The sequence below is a fragment of the Erpetoichthys calabaricus genome, chromosome 15, assembly GCF_900747795.2.
Source record: "Erpetoichthys calabaricus chromosome 15, fErpCal1.3, whole genome shotgun sequence".
Taxonomy (NCBI): domain Eukaryota; kingdom Metazoa; phylum Chordata; class Cladistia; order Polypteriformes; family Polypteridae; genus Erpetoichthys; species Erpetoichthys calabaricus.
In genome coordinates this window covers 89,046,943-89,064,360 of record NC_041408.2, presented here as the reverse complement: position 1 = coordinate 89,064,360, position 17,418 = coordinate 89,046,943, and the positions used below count along the sequence as shown (strand labels likewise).

The 17,418-nt window shown below is 46.7% G+C and overlaps 1 protein-coding gene across 5 annotated transcripts in view; it reads right to left on the bottom strand.

The window, feature by feature from the left end:
• The window catches only part of khdrbs2 (KH domain containing, RNA binding, signal transduction associated 2), a 784,395-nt gene that overhangs the window by 16,886 nt on the left and 750,091 nt on the right, over positions 1 to 17,418 (bottom strand). For 3 of the 5 annotated variants that reach the window (XM_051919152.1, XM_051919154.1, XM_051919153.1), the window contains exon 8: positions 3,940 to 3,998. The exons of the other annotated variants lie outside the window; for them this stretch is intronic. In XM_051919152.1, coding sequence (XP_051775112.1) covers positions 3,940 to 3,998 — 59 coding nt within the window. The remainder of the gene's footprint in view (positions 1 to 3,939; positions 3,999 to 17,418) is intronic. 5 annotated transcript variants of the gene reach the window in all.

Genomic DNA, 17,418 nt, shown 5'->3' with positions numbered 1-17,418 from the left:
ATTCTCCAGCAGCAGCATACTGATAAAAAAGAGTAGAATATATATATTTATATACACACACACAGGGTGAGTCAAAATTATGTTAACATTATGTTACGGAAACAATTTATTCACAAAACATACTTCATATGTGCAAGATTATTTACAGGAATGTCTCAGCCTGTTTGCCATTCTGTTCAACACATGGACCATACGTGGCACATAAATTGTCCACAAAAATTGTATATAAGTCTATACATAGCAGTAAAATTAGTGTCAACATACGTTTGACTCCCCCTGTATATATCATATACAGTATATACATATACTTACACTGCACATTCAGTGTGTCATGTTTGTGTCACGAGATGTCATTTTTTAAAGTGCTTAATTCAAAGCCGTGGGGTTTGTGCTGGGCCGGAGCATCTGTTGCTTTAATAACATTTGTCATCATCATTCTCCGGTGGGTTTTTAAAAGTAAGCCTTTACGCCACCTGTCACCAACATTGTGGTAAACACTTATGCTTCCCCCCCCCTCCTGATTTTGGTTATGTTGCCCTGTCACGTGAATTGCCTTGTGCCAATGTAGATTTCCCTGAATCACTTGCTTGATCTAAATGATAATTGATTATTTTTGGTCTGGAAGAACTAAAGGGGGGAACTGTAAGAGTTGATTTCTGTTGATGAATGTCAGTCATTTTCTGATCTGTTTAGTCGTGAACAGGTTCGTGGGGGGTGCTGGGGGGGGGGTGAAGGGTGTAAGGCAAGGTAGGAACAAACCCCGGACAGGGCGAAAGTCACACCGACCACACTCATCCACACACCCTCAGGCCAGTTTAGTGTCACCAGTTCACCTACCCAGCATGCCTTTGGACAATGGGAGGAAAGTGCAGAACTCTGAGGAAACTCAGGCAGACGCAGGGATGATGTTTGTGTTCTATTTGTAATATGGTATATCTGTAGATCCAGTATCTCTCTTGTTCTGTGACTGAGGTGTGCTATATAAGAACAAACTGAACCGGCGATCAGTTCAAATCTAGTAAAGAGTGGGAGTAATGCATCGTATCGCCACAGATATGAGACAGTGACGCTGTCCTCGGCCTGCCATCAGGGCTTTTGCATGGTCTCCCTGCCCGCAGTCATAGGACATTCGATCAATCTTTACTTTTTATATGGCAGGCAATTTGGTCGTCTAGTAGTTAAGCTGCTGGACTGTATGCCATAAATGTCGGCTCAATCTCTACTACTGCCTCTGTGTGCCGATTCTTTTACTGCCATTGTTTCAACTGTGGAATGGCGGATGGTAAAATAGTATGGTACGTGTTGTATAAAAACGCCTAGTAAATGTAATGACTTAACACCATTGCATTAAAATAAAATTAAAAGTTTAGCTAAAACCCACCGATGTGTGTTTTTCCACCACTGCTGCCTTGGCTGGTACTTTGTGGGCAGTCTTGTCGCGTATTTCTGCTCTCCCAGTATGACACAGAACATCCGGACGTCAGGCGGGAGGGAGAAGCCACCGTAGTGGTTTTGTAAATTTTAGACAGATCTTTCACTTCTAACTCGATTGATGCATCTCTGCTTCCCAAGATGTCGTCAGACCTTGTGGTGCTAGTAAGAGGGCGGGAGAAGCCGGGCCTTCACAAAGTCTTCAGAGCCCTTCACGTTTTGTTGTCACAGCCTTGTGCTAAAGTCAGTCCAATTCAGCTTGTTTCTCACATCAATCAACCTCCGAATGACAAACTGATACCCCATAAAAACCAACATGGCATCAACAAGAGATGAAAATCATTTATAACATGAAAATGAAACATCAGGAATTGAGACCAGAAAATCGGAAGAGTCGTACATTCTTACTTAGAAATTCGTTCCAATAATGAGGAAAAAATTAAAAGTGGAGCTCAAGCACAACGTTAACCGAGGTAACCAAAGCCCAAAGTCAAAACAAATAGTGAGTGAATAGTGAATACAAAAACTTGAAAGGCAGAACTATCTAAAAAAATGCCCTATTTGTGATGCCATCACCTTCACAACCTTGTTAGTGATAATATGACGGCAGCCACGCAAAAAAATAAAAAATGTCGGCGCCCACAATAAAAATACAAATACAACTGCCGCTGTGCCAGTTACACGAGCGGTCAAGTCGAATAGCACGTCGTGACAGCAGGATCACCTTACTAAGCCACAAGATGGAGCCGAGAGCTGCGTGACAAGTTAAACACAATGACACATGGACTTGCGTCACCTGCTCTGTAGCAATGTTCAAGAAAAAGGAAGCGCAGAGTGAAAACACGAAAAAGTAAAGAAGTGATTACTGCCCGCTCAAAAATCGTGACATAGAGGGCGATTGGGGTGTACCCTCTATTATGCTTCTTTTATTTTTATCGTGTTTTCTCAGTTTTACATCCACAGACTGTAAATGGCCCCTTTCTCTATCGTCATAGCTGTCATTATTTCTTTAGGTTGTTTGGATTGTAAAGCAGTTCTCACCAGTGCCAGTCGAAGCCCATTTGGAGGCGCCCCTCAGTGACTATAGCGGATAGTCAGTATCAAAGTTGGATGATCCTCAGTGTCTGGAGCGTGTGCCCCTTCAGTTAAATAAATAGCACCCCTCAGTGTACACACCGCAGAATTTAAGCAGCACACTCCCATCGTCTTTCATGTATGGTGCCCCCTGGGTGGCGGCGTGTAAACAGTATTACTGGTCTTTTGGTCCCCCTCATTGTCTGGAGTACATGCCCACAATATCAGTTACATAATTAGCACCCCTCTGTGAGCAGAAGGTGGACTTTATGAAACATGTGCCATTTTTTGTCTGGAGGGTGCCCGCCCCTTATCTTTCATATATGGCACCACCCGGGTAACAGCGCTCAAACAGTATTACTGGACTTCGATGACTTTGCATCCCCCTCGTTGTTCGGAGCATACACCCGCCCTGTCAGTTACACAGCTGGCACTCCTCTGTGCACATAATATGCTGTTTATGAAGAGTGTCCTGGGCGTGTGCCCCTTAGCTTTCATGTATGGTGCCCCCTGGGTAACAGCATGCAAACAGTATTACTGGACTTCAATGACTTTGGGTCCCCCTCATTGTCTGGAGCACATGCCCGCAATATCAGTTACATAATTGGCACCCCTCTGTGAGCAGAAGGTGCACTTTATGAAACGTGCACCATTTGTTGTCTGAAGGGGTGTGCCCCTTATCTTTCATGTATGGTGCCCCCTGGGTAACGGCATGCAAACAGTAATGGCATGCAAACAGTATTACTGGACTTCAATGAGCCTTTATAAACGGAGTCCCTAATGGACTGCCCGGCTCAGGCTGTAATCACCATTCTGAATTTTTTTTTTGCCATGCCACCCTCAGCAGGATGCCCATGTTTCCCATGCTTTACTGGTTCCTCGCCTACTATTAGTGGCACTATATAAAATACATATAACTGATGACACCGTTTTGAATAAAAAGAAAAAAAATCAAATAATGCATCTGGTAAAATGCTGACTCCTTTAATGGAGACAATGAAACAATGCCTGACTGTCGAGAATAACTCAAAGGCACTAAGCCCTCTCACAGTTCTTTGGATCCCAAGTGCCTGAGAGCATTGTTGTAACATTATTATAACGTCAATAAAAGTGAAATTTGCCACTGTAAAACACATGCAAATACTAATCAGCACGCTCATTGTCCTTGTGGAGATCAATTGAAGGCCTCTGATTACCTGCTGTGGGAATTTTATCTAAAATTGATCTAACCGAGACTCTGGCCTTAAATCCACGTGTCAAAATGCAAAGTGGCATCCACAGATCAATGCGCCCTCCAAGCCCAGAAAGGCGAAGGAGGAAAACTAAACCGAGGAAAGCAAAACCCTCTTTTTGTAATAACGTAAGGGATTGATTCGTTTTGTCATTTTAAGTGTTGACTGGAATATGGGAAGGAAAATAGCAAGTTAAGCTTACCGTAACTGTTGTAGGCGTCTTCGCTTGTACCGTGGCCATATTCGTAATATTCAAGGGGGCTGAAAGGAAATGAGAAAACAACAAGTCATACGACAATAGAAATAAAGACACTGCACTACATAATGTGTGGGCCAAAGACCCATTTGTTCCTTGAGCAACCCCCCCCCCCCCCCCCCCAACCCCCCCGCCCGGCTCTACTCCACAGTTTAAAATTACAAATCAAACCGTTCAGACATCGTAATTACACACGGCAGACTTTCATTTAAGGGGACTGGCAGACACTTTGGTCGCGCAACACTTTTTCTACACAATCCCCTCATGGACTGGTGATTTTTCCTATGAAGCCAGTAGGCGGATTGGGAGAGCATGGAATACCTCATTCCTGTTGTTCTGGATGAGGTGAAGTCACTTGGGAGAGGACCTGACAGGCCAGCGTAAAGGACTGTGTGTGATGAGGTACGGCTCGGCGCATCCTTCACAATAATACACAATGATGCCTAACAGGGAGTTATTTAAAGGACTCTAAATTCACGTGACTCTGGTGACTCTTCCTATGAAGAGCATAAGGGGTCATGAGGTCACTGGAAAGAGGTGTGTGGTGCTCCTGATATCTCTGCAAAAGGATGAAGGTCCAAGTCGTCTTTAGAGTCCTGGTGCTTCCCGTTTGCGAGAGATGGACGCTATCCAGTGACCTGGGATGAAGCCTGGACTTCTTTGGTGTCTCTCTGGAAATTCCTTGGGTACCGTTGGTTTGACTTTGTGTTGCTCATGGAGCACATGACCTGCATTGTGAGGGAGCGTCAGTTAAAGTCACTGTGGCGCGTTTCCCCGAGGGTGATCCGGCTCGTAAGATCCTCATTGTTGGGGGACCCAAGTGTCTGGACCAGACCAAGGGGTCGACCCACGTAACGCCTAGCTGTGGCAGATAGAGGGTCAATTCCGGAGAGTGCGACTGGACCGTGTGTCTGCCTGGGGGGGGGTTGCAAACCGGGATCCCGAGTTGTTTCGTCGTGTAGTGTACCAGTGCATGCTCCCCAACTCGACTTGACTTGACCCTGCACACACTCTGAATGCACACACTAATATTGACATGCTAGTCAATGTCAGTCAGACAGTCATTATCCAACCCACTATATCCTAACACAGGGTCATGGGGGTCTGCTGGAGCCAATCCCAGCCAGCACAGGACACAAGGCAGGAAGGTGGGAACTTTTGCTTTACAAGTGATGTATAAGAGACTTATTTTCTACTTTTTAGTACACTCTTTAACTTAATACTAGGCTGACCCGCCTTTTAAGGCGACCGACTTTTATCCTCAATTTGTGTGTGCTCCATGTGTACATCAGGCATGTAAGTGTAGGGAATGAGAACATCAAAGTGCCCATTCATAACATCTCCTGAAAACCTAAGTTTTTTTATCCCCTCAAATGCCTGTCCAAAGTCGTACAAAGTCAGCCCGAATCTGTACCGCTAAAGACGGAGTTTCATGCACTAAATAAGCTATAGATGAGAATAAGCAAGCACCATCTCCCCTGATATTTACTACGCAGCGAGGCATTTGTACTCCATCAACATTATTTCCAGAGACATCATTTTGTCTATTTTTCCAGCGCATCGCGCACAAAAGCAAGGGAATGATGGGAGCACCAGAACTCTGCTCACAACGCGTCACTTCGTACCGCAAGCCGCAAGTAGTAAGTCTGTGATAAGCGGTATTCCGCTACGCTTTGCACTCACGGGACAGAAGGACAATCCCGACCGCTTTTATATTGTGAGATATGCGTGGTTTTTAAAAAGTATTTTATTATATAGTATATATATATTATTTACCTCTTGTATAACTGTACAGTAATCCCTCACTATATCGTGCTTCGCCTTTCGCGGCTTCACTCTATCGCGGATTTTATATGTAAGCATATTTAAATATATATCGCGGATTTTTTGCTGGTTCACGGATTTCTGCGGACAATGGGTCTTTTAATTTCTGGTACATGCTTCCTCAGTTGGTTTGCCCAGTTGATTTCATACAAGGGACGCTATTGGCAGATGGCTGAGAAGCTAGATTGCTTACTTTTCTCTCTCTCTTGCGCTGACTATCTGTGATCCTGACGTATGGGGATTGAGCAGGGGGGCTGTTCGCACACCTAGACGATACGGACGCTCATCTAAAAATGCTGAAAGATTATCTTCACGTTGCTATCTTTTGTGCAGCTGCTTCCTGAAACGACATGCTGCACGGTGCTTCACATACTTAAAAGCTCGAAGGGCACGTATTGATTTGTGCTTGAAAAACAAACTCTCTCTCTCTCTCTCTCTCTCTCTCTCTCTCTCTCTCTCTCTCCCTGCTCCTGACAGAGGGGGTGTGAGCTGCAGCCTTCAACAGCTTTGAACCGGCGGTGCTTCGCATACTTAAAAGCCAAACAGCCCTATTGATTTGTTTGCTTTCCTCTCTGTTTCTGACAAGTCTGTGCTCCTGACGCGCACTCCTTTGAAGAGGAAGATATGTTTGCATTCTTTTAATTGTGAGACGGAATTGTCATCTCTGTCTTGTCATGGAGCACAGTTTAAACTTTTGAAAAAGAGACAAATGTTTGTTTGCAGTGTTTGAATAACGTTCCTGTCTCTCTACAACCTCCTGTGTTTCTGCGCAAATCTGTGACCCAAGCATGACAATATAAAAATAACCATATAAACATATGGTTTCTACTTCGCGGATTTTCACCTTTCGCAGGGGGGGTCTGGAACGCAACCCCCGCGATGGAGGAGGGATTACTGTACAATTAAATAATTTACTAATGGGATTCAGTAGACTTTGTAATGTGATGTGTTGCTTTACCTACACAATTGATTAACCTAATATTTTTCACACAAAAAAGTTATGTTGACTTATGAAAAAAAAAAAACTATACATCTCCAAAAAATGAAAGAACCCCTTTTGAATGAGAGTATAGCATCCATCAAGTCAGTGACACTTGTGGGCTATTGATCTGCTCAGTTAAGTAGCAGAGGGGCTTGTTCATCAGTTTCAGCTGCTTTGGTGCACTAGAGGGGCAACAATGAGATGACCCCCAAAACAGGAATGAATGGTTTAACAGCTAGAGGAGGCCACTGACATTTTTCCCTCCTCATCTGTTTTGTCACTCTTTTTGCATTTGGCTACGGTCAGTGTCACTACTGGTGTCATAAGGCCATACCTGCCTTCCACAAACATTCCACTGACAGATTGAGGAGATCGTTCCTCCCCCAAACTATGCGACTCTTCAATTCCACCCGGGGGGTTGGGGGGGGGGGGGTAAATGTTAACATTTAACACTATACAAAGTTATTGTCTGTTTTTTATCAATCTTTAATTTAATATTGTTTATTGTATCAGTATGCTGCTGCTGGAGAATGTGAATTTCCCCTTGGGATTAATAAAGTATCTATCTATCTATCTATCTATCTATCTATCTATCTATCTATCTATCTATCTATCTATCTATCTATCTATCTATCTATCTATCTATCTATCTACCCTACAGAGCTGGCACAGGTAGTCCAACTTCTCCAGGATGGCACATCAATATGTGGCATTGCCAGAAGTATTGCTGCATCTCCCAGCACAGTCTCAAGGGCATGGAGGAGATTCCAGGAGACAGACAGGCAGTTCCTCTAGGAGAGCTGGACAGGGCCCCTCATAGAAGGTCCATAAACCATCAGCACGACTGACCGTTATCTGCTCCTTTGGCCAAGGAGGAACAGGATGAGCACTGCCAGAGCCTACAAAATGACCTCCAGCAGGCAGGCAGGCCACTGGTGTGAATGTCTCTGACCAAACAATCAGAAACAGACTTCATGAGGGTGGCCTGAGGGCCCGACGTCCTCTAGTGGGCACTGTGGAGCTTGATTGGCATTTACCATAGAATACCGGAATTGGCAGGTGTCCACCACTGGCACCCTGTGCTGTTCACAGATGAGAGCAGGTTCACCCTGAGCACACGTGACAGACGTGAAAGGGTCTGGGAAAGCCGTAGAGAATGTTATGTGACGGCAGCCATCCTCATGCCCGGTTGTAACAAAAGAAACGGGAAGGTAGGAATGAGCTCTGCTTCTGATCAGCGGGTCTCTCTGCACGAGGCTTCTATTGCAGCCTGGTGACTCGTCTGTTTTGGGTAAACATTGTGGCAATTCTGAGCGGATAATTGTCGGATCTGTAAAGACACGCTAAGTGTATTAAAGAGCAGGCACTTTCATCAGCGCGCTGTTACCACAGTTATTATCAAGTTCCTACAAAAGGAGAACAACTGAGTGGGATGGCTGTTGTTTACTAACAGATGGCATTCAATCATATTTTCTGCTGAGACTGGTACCACACTGAATATTTTTGCAATAAATAAAAACCTAATGTTCCAGTCTGAAAGTATAATGCGTGTGCATGTGGTTTAAAGTTAAAAGAAAATGCTCAGAGCGGACCCATTAATCATCAAACCTGATATAACTCATTAGACAGGATACAGCGCTGAATATCTACAGCATACGGTCATGTGAAACGGCAAGTGCACCAGTCAGTCCCAACACTCACACCACCGCCAGGTGACGTGACTCACATTGGCACCGGTCAGGTCGGGTGGTATTAGGCAGCAAGTGCACCGGTCAGCCCCAACACTCACACCACCGCCAGGTGGCATGACTCACATTGGCACCGGTCAGGTCGGGTGGTATTAGGCAGCAAGTGCACCGGTCAGCCCCAACACTCACACCACCGCCAGGAGACGTGACTCACATTGGCACCAGTCAGGCCAGGTGGTATTAGGCAGCAAGTGAACCGTCGGCTCTTGAAGGTGACGTGTTGGAATCAGGAGAAAACGGGCAAGCATGACAATCTGAGTGACTCTTGACGAGGGCCAAACTGTGAGATGGCTGGACGACTGGGTCAGAGCATCTCCAAAATGGCAGCGTGTTCCCAGTATCAACCAAAAGTGGTCCAAGGAAGGATAACTGGAGGTCACAAGTGCCTCCATGGCTCACTAATGCACTAGGCCATCCTGTTCGATCCCACAGAAGATCTACGGTGGCACAAAATGCTGAAGAACGTACGTCATGCTGGCCCGCGAGAGAAGTAGTGTCAGAACACAAAGAGTATCGCAGCTTGCTGTGTAGCTGATGACCGGTCAGAGTGGCCATGCTGACTCCTGTCCACCACCGAAAGCGCATACACTCTTAAAGTTACTGGGTCTTTACTGGGTTGTGTGGTTCCTCATAGAGCCACTACTTAACAAAGCACCATTCCATTCTGGGATGGGTTCTCTGCGTATGACGCTGGCTCTTTGTGCTTTCAAAAACATCCTAATATGTGGGGGGGTTTGGGAATAAAATCTTTAACGTATGGTAGGCTACCTGGACCTGGACACACACAGATAAAGAAAACCAGGAGTTAGCCCGTGTTATTACAGGCAGGAAAAGTCCTCTTTAATTCATGACTTGTTGGTGTTTCACAACTCTGATACCATCTAGACTTGGGTATTTACTGTATGGAGCCTGTTACAGGTCTAAATTAATAAAAGGTGCTTTCTGGAACCTTCTTGGGAACCAAAAATCAGTGTGAAGAACAGGTCAGGTCAGGTTGGGGAACAGGCACCAGTACAGTCAGTCTTGACTCACCACATGATGAAACAGCTCGGGGTCCCGGTTGGCAACCCCCCAGGCAGTACCACCTTTCGGAAATGACCCTCTATCTACTGCTGGTCCAGCCACTTGGGTAGTTAGCAGGTCCTCAACAATCAGCCGGATCACCCTCAGGTAATGGCGTCACATGGCCGTAGTGCCGTAACTGACGCTCCCTCACAATGCAGGTCATGTGCCTCATTCGGGACTCTGTGAGCAACACAAAGTCAAACCAGTGGGACTCAAAGGACCCTCTGAAGAGACCCACATGAAGGAGTCCAGTCTTCGTCTCAGGTCACTGGATAGCATCCATGTCTCAAAAAACAAGGAGCACCAGGACTCTAAAGACTTGGACCTTTGCCCTTTTGCAGAGATATCGGGAGCGCCACACACCCCTTTCCAGCAACCTCATGACCCCCCATGCTCTCCCAATCCATCTACTCACTTCATATGAAGAGTCCCCAGAGTCACATGAATGTCACTGCTGAGGTCAGTAAACCTCTCGATGAGGTCGACACTCTCTCCATGGACAGACACACTGCTGTGCCCAAGAGGTCATTAAAGGCCTGGCTCTTTGGTTTTTGTCAGGACCCTCGCCAGCCCAGACACTCAGACCCCTCAGTCAGTCTCTCGAGAGCCCCCATCAGAGCCTCCATTGACTCCACGATGATCAGAGCATCGTCAGCAAAGTCAAGATCAGTGAATCTCTCTTCACCAACAGATGCCCCCCAGCCACTGGACCCCCACTCCTCTACCCAACACCCGGTTCATTCCAGGCTGTATACAGTAGGAGCAGAACACACCCCTGACAGACCCCAGGATCACTGCCTCCACTCTGCACAGAACTCACAGTCCCAGTGAACAGGCCGGCCATGATATCCAGCAACTCTGAGGGGTCTTGATTTTTATCCAGGACCTCTTTAATGACTCTGGCAAATCAATTTTTAAGAGCGCGCAGTGGGCACACGAGTGTCAAAACTGGGCCATGAAGTAGTAGAAGGTGGCCTGGTCTGATGAGTCACGTTTTCGTTTAGATCATGTGAATGCCCGTGTGTGTGTGTGTGTGGTCTACCTGGGGAAGAGATGCACTCTGGGAAGACGGCAAACCATCTGAGGCAGTGTGCTGCTCTGGGCAACATTCTGCTGGAAAACCTTGGGTCCTGGCATTCATGTGGATGTTACTTTGACGTGTACCCCCTACCTAGAGGATGTTACAAACCAATTTACACCCCTTCAGCAGGATAACACACCCTGCAAAAACTATTCAGGAACGGTCTGAGGAACATGACAAAGAGTTCAAGGTGTTGACAGGCCCTCCAAATTCCCCAGCTCAAGATCTGATCGAGCATCTGTGGGATGAGCTGGAAAGAGAAACCCGATCCATGGAGACCCCACCTTGAAAGCTCAGCTACTAACACCTTGGGGTCAGAGAGCACAGGACACCTTCAGGGGCCTTGAGGAGTCCACGCCTCGATGGCTCAGAGCTGTTTTGGTGGCATCAGGGGGTCCTACACAATATTAGGTGGGTGGTTTTAAGGTTGTGGTTGATGTGGACAAATCAACAACAACATCTTCATCAATGTATTTCTTGTAGAACCAAAATCACACAAGGAACGCCTCAATGGGCACTTTGAGCTACATGACTTGTATGAAAATGTGCGATATAAAGAAATGTTGTTGGTGTTGTAATAGGTATCTTTATTTGACAGCCGCCCAGCCTTGACGCTCTAAGAGGACACAAAAAAACTCCTAAGAAATCGTGGGAAAGGCAATTCAGAGAGAAAGATAGAGAAACAGAGAGACAGAGAAAGAGAGAGGGAGATAGAGAAAGAGGGAGAGGAAGAGAGAAAGAGACAGAGAGATAGAGAAAGAGGGAGAGAGAAAGAGGAAGACAGCAAGAGAAAGAGGAAGAGAGAGGGAGAGAGAAAGACAGCGAGAGAGAGAAAGAGGGAGAGAGAGAAAGAGACAGAGATAGAGAAAGATAAAGAGGGAGAGGAAGAGGGAGAGACAGAGAGAAAGATAAAGAGGGTGAGAGAGAGAAAGAGGGAGAGAGAGACAGCGAGAGACAGAAAGTCAGCGAGATAGAGAAAGAGGGAGAGAGATAAAGAGAGAGGGAGAGAAAGAGGGAGAGAAAGAGGGACAGAGGGAGAGAAAGAAGGAGAGAGAAAGAGATAGAAAAAGAGGGAGAGAAAGACAGCGAGAGAGAGAGAAAGATAAAGAGGGAGAGAAAGAGAGAGAGAGAGAAAGAAACACAGAGAGAGAGCAAGAGAAAGAGAGAGAGGGAGAGAGAGTCCCCCTTCCAGGTAGGCTGGTTAAGCAGTGGGCATCAAAAAAAACGGGATAAATACAACACACAAAAAGGAACTCATCGAGGTTTGATCGTCACTTAAACACGAAGTCACTTCATTGAAGGAAAAATAAAATTGGACTTTATAATATTATTTTTTTCAACAAACATACATATATACTGTATATGCCACTTTGGTCTGTGGAAAAAGCAAGCCCACCCACTAGCTGGTGTTGCCCCCTCAAGTCGGCGTGGCCTATAGCTCTCCCCGACGTCGACTGTTTGACAGTTTGTCCCACTGCTCCTCCATGCAGAATTCTTTCAGCTCTGTGATGTCAGAAGGGTGGCACAGTGGACTGCCTGGCAGTAAGGAGATCAGGGGGTCTGCATTGCTGGGTCTTCCCTGTGTGGTAGCGCTTTGAGTAGTGTGAAGAGTGCTACGTAAATACTGTATAATGAATTATTATTATTATCGGACTGCTGTGGGTTGGCACCCTGCCAGGGATTGGTTCCTGCCTTGTGCCCTGTGTTGGCTGGGATTGGCTCCAGCAGACCCCCGTGACCCTGTGTTCGGATTCAGCGGGTTGGAAAATGGATGGATGGATTATTATCAGATCCAGAAAACCCTCCACTTCTTTCTTTTCTTACATTTCCTCTGTGGATTTGCCGGTGATGTTTTTGCGGTCCCTGTCAGGTTTCTAAGCCCACTTTCAGTTGAGCTTCAGTCTTCTCACAGATGGCCTTCCCCTTTGTCTGGTAAAATGCTGGTTTTGGATGTCACCAAACATGTGAGGGACCAACGGGCGTCCCTGCCTTGCCTGCTCCCTTACCCAGCCCGGAAGCTGGGGGGGATACGAAGCACAGCTAGGGGGGCAGTGACACTCTCCTGTTATGCCAAGGCAGCAGCAGTTACTCTGGGATTGTCATTCTAGCAACAAGGGAACAACACCCAGGATGGAGTGACAGCATGCTGGGTGACGGCCTACAATGGACAGTACATCCCGCTTGTAAAGGGGTGGCAGTATCCCATCTGGAGGACCCCAGTGTGGACACCCACAGGGCAGCATGGAAGTTGTGGTCCCAGCAATGTATTCTTCTGGGTTCTGTGGGGGCCACCAGGGGGAGCTCTGGAATACTGACAGCACAAAGACTGTTGGGAGTCCTGCCGTTTCCGGGTTTGGAGTTAAAGGCGAGGAAGTGGATGACATGGGGAGAACATGCAGACTCCAGACATTTAGGAACCGGCAGCAACCAATACGTTCATTTACCTTTAAAGGAGACATCTTTTAAGTGTTAATTTTAAAAAGTTTGTGGCTTTTGAATGGTGCAGCCTGTATAAACCCACAGCGTCACCTGTAAGAAAACGTTTAGTTCGGAGGCTTGCTAATGTCTAAGGTGTCACCCTGGGGTGTGGAGAGTGGGCGGAGTCTAAAGAGAGTGACGACGGCAGGGACAGAGACGTCAACTTTCAGACCTCAGAGTGTCTCGGGTCGCTGAATGAGCCTGAGGTTTCCGAGTGTCTCGTCTGCAGCTGGAGTCACTATCCCACCGTGTAATCCGATTGTCTTTTGTTATTCACAGTACACGTCGCTTGGCTCTGAACCTGCCGGCCTGGGGATTGATGCTGTGATACCCTCTGCCAGAACATGGAAGTTCAAACTGTTTGTGTGTTTGGCCATTTTTAACTGCCCTAACATATTGTGGTGAAAAGTGCCATGGCATACAACCAGCAGCTTTCAAAAGACGGCAGCATGCCTAGAAAGAAAACAAGTGAGAAGGCCGTGCATTTCAAAACCTGCGGCGTGCAACAGCTTGGCTCCCAGTGCAGCATTTTAGGGGCTAAATGGGCATCACAGGTGGAACGTGACTTGTGGAACGATAAAAAATGTCCTACCAGGAGGTGAGGGATTGTTCTGGAAGTAAGGGGACTCAGTAAAAGGAATAAATAAAAAGAGGGAGTCAAATAGAACAAAACACCAGCAAATATCCATCCATCCATTATCCAAGCAGCTATATCCTAACTACAGGGTCGTGGGGGTCTGCTGGAGCCAATCCCAGCCAACACAGGGCACAAGGCAGGAACCAATCCCAGGCAGGGCAATAGCCCACCACAGGGCACACACACACTAGGGCCAGTTTAGAATTGCCAATCCACCTAACCTGCAAGTCTTTGGACTGTGGGAGGAAACCCCACGCAGACACGGGGACAACATGCAAACTCCACGCAGGGAGTGCTACCACGGTGCCACCGTGCCGCTCACCAGCAAATATCCTCATCCCTAATCCACCAAAAGGAAATCCACCCGAGTGTCAGGCGATGTCCACACGGCCCCGTTTGTGTAGATAAAAGCAGACGTTAGTCTCCGCTCTCACCTTTCAACTACACGATCCCGAGGCCTTTGTGAAAACGCCAGCTCGTATGAACAGCGTCTCGACATGTGCTAAAAAAACGTTCTCGTTCACCGTGGCTCATCTCTGTCGCACGCAGTAACAATACGCAGACCTACAATAGCGTTGGATTTATCAAAAATGCAAAAGTTTTGCTTTGATTAAAAACGTCACCAATTCATTCCCCAAGTTACTGTCCTGTGTACTTAATTCAGGACTTTGGCTGAAATTCCACCATTGAGACTCCTTTTGTAAGGCTCTACAAGCTTTGCACACCTGGATTTGGGCTGTTTCTCCCAGTCTTCCTGGCAGACCCCTCTCAAGCTCCATTAGATTAGGTAGGAAACGGCCATCTTCACGTGTTCTGTTGGGTTCTCCGGAGCCACTTAACGACGCTCAGAGACTTGTCCCCAAGTCACTCCAGCATTGTTTTGACTGTAAGCTTCAGGTCATTGTCATGCTGAAAGGTGAACCCGTCACCCCAGTCTGAGGTGGGGTGCACTCTGGAGCAGCTTTTCTACAAGGACGTCTCAGTATTCGGCCACATTCGTCCTTCCTTCTCTGAATGGGAAGCGTCTATAAACGGCCATCATCAGGTGTCCTGTGGTCTTTCAGTTGGCTCGGCCACTTAGAGATGTGTCCCAAAGCCACACCAGCATTGGCCTGGCTGTATTCTTCAGGTTATTGTCAGGCTGAAAAGTTAACCATTGCCCCAAGTCTGAGGTGGTCTGCACTCTGGAGAAGGTTTTCTTCTTTCTGTACTTTGTTGGATGCCCTTTCCTCAATTCTGACCAGACCCCCTGTCCCTGACGCTGCCACCGCCAATGCGTCACAATAAAGAGGGTATTAGGTGGGTGATGATTAGTGCCCTGTCTTCATCAGATGTAGGAAGAAAACTGAGACTTAGGGGGGATCATGTAGTCATTTAGGGGGGTAATATAGTTGTGTTTTGGTATGCTATCCACATTAAAATACAGCATCTTAGAAGTAATGTAGTAGAAAAGGGTGAATCAATGTCAGAAACACGTTCAAGCGTATCAGGAAACCAGGAGAAGGTCAAGTGAACAGCAAAGAACAAGAAGGTCAACAGGTTGGCTGACTATCAGATGTCACGGGTGGGAAAGGCGCTATAGAAATAAAATGTATTATTATTATTACTAATTTGTGTCAGACGCGTACCAGTAAGAGTGAAAGGGAAGGTCTAGAGGACGGTAGTGAGACCAGCTACGGTATATGAGCTGGAGACGGTGGCATAGGAGACAGAGCTGGAGGTGGCAGAGTTAAAGATGCTAAGATTTGCATTGGGTGTGACGAGGATGGACAGGATTAGAAATGAGGACATTAGAGGGTCAGCTCAGGTTGTACGGTTAGAAGACTTGTGCAGAGGAGAGATGCTGGGTATATTGGAGTAGGAACAGAGGAAGGCCTAAGAGAAGGTTTATGGATGTGATGAGAGAGGACATGCAGGTGATGGGTGTGACAGAGCAAGATGACGAGGACAGAAAGAGATGGAAGAAGATGATCTGCTGTGGCAAACCCTAATGGGAGCAGCCAAAAGAAGAAGAGGTAAGAATCTCAGCTTTGTCTACTTCAATATAATAAAATTGAGTTTAAATACTTGGGATCCACAGTACAGAGTAAAGGGGATTGTGGAAGAGAGGTGAAGAAGAGAGTGCAGGCAGAGTGGAATGAGTGGAGAAGAGTGTCAGGAGTGATTTGTGACAGACAGGTATCAGCAAGAGTGAAAGGGAAGGTCTACAGGACGGTAGTGAGACCAGCTATGTTATATGGGCTGGAGACGGTGGCACTGACCAGAAAGCAGGAGACAGAGCTGGAGGTGGCAGAATTAAAGATGCTAAGATTTTCATTGGATGTGATGAGGATAGACAGGATTAGAAATGAGGACATTAGAGGGGAAGCTCAAGTTGGCCAGTTGGGAGACAAAGTCAGAGAGGTGAGATTGTGTTGGTTTGGAGAGATGAGGGGTATATTGGGAGAAGGGTGCGAAGGATAGAGCTGCCAGGCAAGGGGAACAGAGGAAGGCCTAAGAGAAGGTTTATGGATGTGGTGAGAGAGGACATGCAGGTGATGGTGTAACAGAACAAGATGACGAGGACAGAAAGAGATGGAAGAAGATGATCTGCTGTGGCAAACCCTAGCGGGAGCATCCAAAAGAAGAAGAAGAAGAAGTAAGAATCTCAATATAATAAAATTGAGTTTAAATACTTGGGATCCACAGTACAGAGTAAAGGGGATTGTGGAAGAGAGGTGAAGAAGAGAGTGCAGGCAGGGTGGAATGGGTGGAGAAGAGTGTCAGGAGTGATTTGTGACAGATGAATATCAGCAAAAGTGAAAGGGAAGGTCTAAAGGGCAGTAATGAGACCAGCTTATATGTTATATGGGCAGGAGACGGTGGCACAGGAGACAGAGCTGGAGATGGCAGAATTAAAGATGTTAAGATTTGCATTGGGTGTGATGAAGATGGACAGGATTAGAAATGAGGACGTTAGAGGGTCAGCTCAGGTTGGCCAGTTGGGAGACAGAGGTGAGATTATGTTGGTTTGGAGAGATGCTGGGTATATTGGGAGAAGGGTGCTAAGGATAGAGCTGCCAGGCAGTAGGAACAGAGGAAGGCCTAAGAGAAGGTTTATGGATGTGGTGAGAGAGGACATGCAGGTGATGGGTGTGACAGAACAAGATGACGAGGACAGAAAGAGATGGAAGAAGATGATCCTCTGTGGCAACCCCTAACAAGAGCAGTCGAAAGAAGAAGACAACGAATTCTTATTAGCTACCCGTGCTCTTCTGGACAGAAGAGCGGTTTTACTCTATTGGTGAACTTGGAGAGGCGTCAGCTAACTCTTCACAATGACCCAGTGCAGAGGACGTGGACCCTCCTGTGCTTGCTGCCCCACTGACTTTTGTTAAGAAGACACTGGTGACACCACAGCTTAGCCCTCCTATCAATGTTTGTCCCTCCAGAGGCGTTTCACTTGCGTGGCGTTTGCTTCGTTTCAATGTCATGTCTCTTCATCTTTGTCATCAGCACGACGTTTACTGCACTTGAGTCTTTCGTACGTAAGCTCCAAAAAAAAATGTCAAAGTGCACGTGTGCGCCATCTAGTGGTTTTTATGGTGGAGCTTGAGCAGAGCGGACTGCG